General features: G+C 45.0%; 1 protein-coding gene across 2 annotated transcripts in view; it reads left to right on the top strand.

The window, feature by feature from the left end:
• Positions 1–904: 904 nt before the first annotated feature.
• LOC103481836 (neurabin-2-like) overlaps positions 905–6,071 on the top strand; it is a 23,100-nt gene continuing 17,933 nt past the window's right edge. The window contains exons 1-2 of one of the 2 annotated variants that reach the window (XM_081601144.1): positions 905–1,011; positions 1,228–2,711. In XM_081601144.1, the coding sequence (XP_081457270.1) occupies positions 1,347–2,711 (1,365 nt within the window). In that variant the 5' untranslated portion in view covers positions 905–1,011; positions 1,228–1,346. Of the gene's footprint in view, positions 2,712–6,071 lie in introns of both variants that reach the window. The other variant, XM_008437598.2, reaches the window with a different exon arrangement.

Here is a 6,071-nt window from a genome sequence, read left to right as displayed (position 1 = left end):
TTGAAACGAAAATAACCCTTTGGGCAACTTTTTAACACCGAGTCTGGCAAGTCCTGTTTTAAAGCTGAACGTAAAGAGAATACTTTCTAGTGACGGCCCGCAGCGCAGAACATATCTGTCAGCGAAGATGCACAATGCAGGAAGCAACAATCTGAGCTGCAAATAACGGGAGCGCTATTGGCCGACGGGGTTTGACGTGAGCGAGATTTCATTGGGTCCTTACGCCGTCGGTTTAGTCCACAGATTGTACTTCGGAGCATCTAGGAATAATATTCACTAAAAATGTTTTAGATTTTTTTTTCTGTTTTGTAAGTGGAGGCCATTAGCTACTGCGACGCCCCCCTCCACCCCCTTTGTTGCTATTTCTAAGTGCTTGATTATTTTAAATCTTTTATTTATGCAGGAATATTCCTTGAGACCCTATAAATGAGACGCTTTCTCTCACAGTTCTATGGAAAACCAAAAGTACCACAATCTGACAAATAAGCAAGTTTTAATTCATTAAAATAAAATAAAATAAATAAACACACAAAGAAATATTTAAATGCATTAATTATTAAGCAAAATTACAATATGTTTTGAGGAATGTCTAATAGACCCCATTTAGGCTACATTTGGAGGAAAGTAGACTCAACACTGAGTTCGTCCAAATGAGGTCAACGTTGACATTGAGGGGGAATTTATTTAAACAGCATTAAAATGCTCTTATCGACTTAAAATTAACATAGAAAAGTATTTAACTGTTGGCTTTCATAATTAATATTTACAATGATTTGTATTTTTTTAAATTTTATTTTTAATATATATTGTTTGTGTCACTTTTGGCTTTCCACGTTTGACCCCTTTGTGCTTGGGGATTTCGGATTTGATCGGCGGGCCTTATGACCCGGAAGCTTCCTCCTGCATGCAGCAGCAGCAGCAGCAGCAGTCTGCCGCTACAGGAGGACCAGAAATCTGCAGCTCACAGAATGAAGAGATCAAAATGATGCTGCCTCCAAAAAGGGATTAAACGTAAGCAATCTGTCGTCAGTTTGGGCTAAATCCGCCGCTCATCTCCGCTTTATTCTCCCCGTGCAAATATCTGAATGATTACTGCAGATATCCAGGGGGTTTGGGTTTGCATCGTGTCTGCATGCGAGCTATTGACAGATGCATCGGGGCTCACTTTCTCTGACAATTGCAGCGGATGCAGGCAGGCCTTTGATGCGATCTGTTGTTTGTGTTTAGTCCGGGCTGGGCGCCACCTCGCTGGGATCCGCCGCCGGGTGGAGGAACAACAGATTTTGGGAGGGGAGTGGAAGGGAGACATGAGGTCGCTGAGCATCCGTCGCGACGCCTGACCGAACATGATGAAGACCGAATCCACATCCAAGAGCACCAGCTCCACGCTCAGGAGCCCGTCCCCGCACAGGAACGCGTACGAGGCGGGGATGCAGGCCCTGAAGCCGGTCAAAGACGGCGCCGCCAATGGGGACGTGCAGGAGGGCCCCCGGGGCCGCAGGTACGGCTCCAACGTGCACCGCATTAAAAACATGTTCCAGCAGATGCAGACCACGACCGGGGGCGACGTGGAGGCGGAGGACGGCGCCAGGACGGTGCGGCTGTCCCTGCCCAGAGCCGGCAGCTTGAATGAAAACGTGGACCACAGCGCGCTGCTGAAGCTCGGCTCCACCGTGTCCGAGCGCGTCAACAAGTTCGACCCCAAGGCAGAGAACGGGCACCAGCGGGCCTCGTCGCCCAGCTACTCCAAGCTGCAGGAGACCCGCCGCATCTTCGAGCAGCAGCAGCAGGAGAAGCAGGAGAGGCTGGAGAAGCTGAGCACCACCCGGGTGCTGCTGAAGACCGACAAGACCCCGGCCTTCCAGGATGGCAGGCTGGACATGGTGTCTCGCTTTAACGGCAGCACAGAGTCCCTGGACAGCCTGGACACCAGCGAGGCGGTGTCCCCCACGGTGAGCCAGCTCAGTGCTGTGTTTGAGAGGGCGGCTGAGCTGCGGAACAACCTTCACCGGCTCTCCTCCACACCGCCACTCCCTTCCCGGGGGGTCAGCACCAAGGTGGGGGTGTTGAACTCAAAGATAATCACCAAGAGGGTCAGTGCCTTTGCATCAGGCCACCAGGAGGAAGAGATAAGCAATCAGAAGGGCAGAGAGGGGCCGCCCAGGGGCCTTAGGGGAAGGGTCACACCTCCATCCGAAAGCATCAATGGAGACAAGAGTGGCAGCAAATGTCCCACCGCCGAATATTCAAGCAATGTAGGAGAGTCCACTGAGCAAAGAGAAAAGACTGTTGTGGATGTTGGTGTGGAGGCCAAAGAGATTGTCCAACATGAAAATCTGCCTGGGGCCAAGGGGTCCAACAGCACAGGTGACCTCCACGGGTCTGTGGAGAACGGAGAAGATGCTGCAGAGGCCAGAAGTTCTCCAAAGACCGACGAGATGCTGGCGCAGGGGCAGGAGAAGGAAGACCAGGACGACAGGACTCAGAGGGACGACAAGTCGGAACGTGACCTCACAAACATCAGCACCTGCAGCACCATGGGGGACGATTACGGGGAAAGCCAGAAGGACGAGGAGGAAGAGGAGGCGGAGGAGGAGGAGGGCGACGAGCGCTACGAGCCTGAGTCCAGCTGTGTGGAGATTCCTGGCCTTCCCGTTGAGGAGGACCCGCCCCCGTCCAGGAAGATCCGCTTCTGCACAGAACCCATCAAGGTGAGGAGGGACGCAGCACTGGAACACCTAGTGAGCAGAAATAACCACAATCAGAAGGAGAGGCTTACTTTTATTTTCATAGAGGCAGCCCAGTATTTTCAAGGATTTTTTTTTGGTTTCGCTAGAAATTGCACACTGACACTAAAACCTCAGCTGGGGAACACAGCATGAATTCCTACTGCAGGAGTCTGCAAAATGTTCTTTTGGTTTAGAGACATAAACTGAAGTGATCAGGTGACATATTTGACTTACAGTAAATTCTGAAGAGAAAGCACTAACGACCAAGTGGGAAATTTAACTTGTCATGTCATCAGAAAAAAATAAATGGAAAAACAATTGGGGAGAAAAACCCCCCCACATCCTCCAAAATACAAAAAACAGATCGGTTTATTTTCTGTGATGCAATCAGAGGCATATATGTGCATGTGGGAGCTTGTTTTTGACAGCTTAGATTTGATTGTGATCAAATAATTACATAAAATGAATGCAAATATTAACTATGCCGTTTTACACTATAGGTGACAAACCAAATCTAAAAGGTTTCAGATCAAACAACTCTTCATATCAAAGATATCCCAGCTTTTTTGTCCACCAGTAGAAGTTTGATTATCTGAAATATTTCAGTGAATTTAGTTTCATTGTTATAGCACAATAAACATACTAATATATTATAATATTTATTAAAGAAATACGTTATTAGCTCCATAACTCATTCACATAAAGACATCTGTGAGGAGGTCCAAAAACTTTTTTTTTTTTTTTCAGATTTGTGCTCCAAAAGCTTGAGGAATGAAACTAATCAATTAAACAATTGGAAATTCTGATTGACTGGGTCCCGATGCTTTGCTACCTCGTTCCAGACGGTACCAGACAGAACCGTCTACAGAGACGGGGTGCAAATAACAGAGAGGGCGTTATGAGCTCTGACGAAGCAGTGCTTGTACGTCATGTCATATTCTGTATGAGGAGAACAGGCGGCGTGCAGGTCAGAGCGTGGTCACAACTGCAGCCTGACGCGAGGTGCTCCCTGCCTGCTGAGGTTCGTGGCGTTCGTCTGACTCGACAGAACTTGACGCTGATTCCAACAGAAAGGTGTCCGAATACACAAAAGCGCATCACGCACGTTTGCCCCGCGCGGAGCTCAAAACTGCACAATGGAGAGGATCCGTGGTCATGATGCTTGGCCTGGTTGTTAAATATTTCCTGTAAGTATGTGGCGTACGACCTTGGGTGGTAATCTGCCCGGGCTACAGTCCTAATTAGAGCTTTTGTCAGCATTTTTACTGAACCTGCTCAGCTTTCTCCTGCCCTCGAACAGATGCTGACCTTTTGATTTTTTTCCAACACTGGGATCAGCACGGCAGTGAAATCCACAAATCATACCAGCTAGCTGCTTAGAGATGGCTCTGCGGTCCTGCTGCGAAAAATAAATAAATAAATAAAATTTGCAGGTCTAGCTTTCAAGAGAATTTGAAATCCATGTAGGACAACAAAGTAAATGAATGTTTTTGATAATTTTGTCATAATAATAATAATAATAAAAAAAAAATCAATGTTTTGTTGTTTCAGCAGTAGCGTTAACAACAGCTGCTTTTTATGCTACAAATAAAAGCAATTGTATAATGTTGGGTGTTTATGTTTTGAAAAGACGTGAGAAATTCTCATTTATTTTATTGTAAGTTTGAAATATCAACTGACATGACCTAAAATACCCCATACAGTTTATAGAATTCATTAAAAATATTACATAAAATGTAAAGGAACCTGCTAAACTACATATCAAAAAAGACTTGGGTAACCATCAGCATATTTAAAGACATATATTCACAGCACTTGAAGATAAAAGTCCCTTTATGGGGAGTTAAGTGAGGGTGAAGAGAGTATTTTTTATTTATTTTTTTGGTGTAAGAAAGAAGAATGCAATTTTTGCCCAGGCTAGTGAGATGAGAAATTTGAAGAGGCCGAAGACAGAGAGAAGGGGGCGGGAGCGTTGACTCAAAGCATCTCTCTGTTTAGTGGCGGCGGCGGTGTAATGATCCGAAGAGGAGCATCAGACTTTTCTCCAGCCCTGCCTCGAGCTCTGGGTATGCAGAGACTCTGGCAGGCAAAGTCAGCCCTGACTCTGTGCATCACACGCATCTCTCTCACAGAGAGCCGTCTCATACTGTTCCTCATCATGGGGACTCAAGTCAAAGGCTACTATTGATTTTATTTATTTATATTTTCCCCTGTAGATGCACATTGTCCAGCATTGCATTGTTACTCTTACTTTAAATCAATTTTTGCAATAACTGAGGAGTGACAACGATGCACACTTATTGCAACATTAGCAACATATGCCTCAAGGGAAGATCTAAATATAACATCAAATCTAATGGCTGAATAGAAGTTTATTAAACACAGTATTAGTCCACAAAATGGGATATTTGGAACATCTGGGATTGAAGTGCTACAATAAAGGCTTTTCCTTTCTCCTTCTGACTTGCTATAGTCTACCCAGGTTTTTAGGAATTAATTGTGATGATTTCTATTTTCAAAATAACGCATGCCGACCATTATACCCCACAGAACCTGTCAAAAGTATTCACCCACCTTCAACATTTTCACATTTCGTCTCTTTCCAACCAGAGATGTCAGTGCATTTTGTTGGGATTTTTATCTGACAGACCAACATAAGGTAGTTCATAATTGTGAAATGAAAGGATATGGTATTTGAAGTTTTTTTTTTTTTCTTTTGCAAATAAAAATCTGATGTTACATGCATTTTAAGCCCGGGGGTCACCATCAATTTGTTTATGCCTCTAAATGATACATCCTCACATCTGAAAACTGGATATTTTCTCACTCGCTTTGCAAAAAAACTGCTCAAGCTCAGTCCGATCGTTTCTGCAAACATCAGTTTTCTATGCCTGCCACAGATTTTTAAAACGGATAAGCTTAGATGTAAACTAAATGTTATTCTATCCTATTGTAGCTCTGGCAGCATGTCGTGCGGTCGAACCGGATTGGTACGGCATGGGTTGGTGCGGTTTGCATCACTATTTTGTATGTTTCCATTGTAAAACAGGCCCATAACCAGTCTGCACTATTCCTGGTCTCCTTTCAGTTGTAGCTCCACAGGACAATGGTAGTCAGAGCTGAGCTATTGGGGTCACATAACACAGTCCGCCGACTGGAAGACAGGAAAGACGTCACTGCTTACGACGAGCACAAGACATTCTAGTTTGTCACGTTTATACTGGTATTGACGTCACAATAGGCATTTGGGTTTTATCCTGCCTGCCCATGTTCTCCTGAATATGCTGGGGCATAAAAAATAAATAAACAGACTGTTTTCTACAAGGCATATGTCATTCTGAC

This window comes from Poecilia reticulata, chromosome 19, assembly GCF_904066995.2.
Source record: "Poecilia reticulata chromosome 19, P_reticulata-male-v2, whole genome shotgun sequence".
In the NCBI taxonomy this organism is placed as follows: domain Eukaryota; kingdom Metazoa; phylum Chordata; class Actinopteri; order Cyprinodontiformes; family Poeciliidae; genus Poecilia; species Poecilia reticulata.
This window is presented reverse-complemented; position numbering and strand designations above follow the sequence as displayed.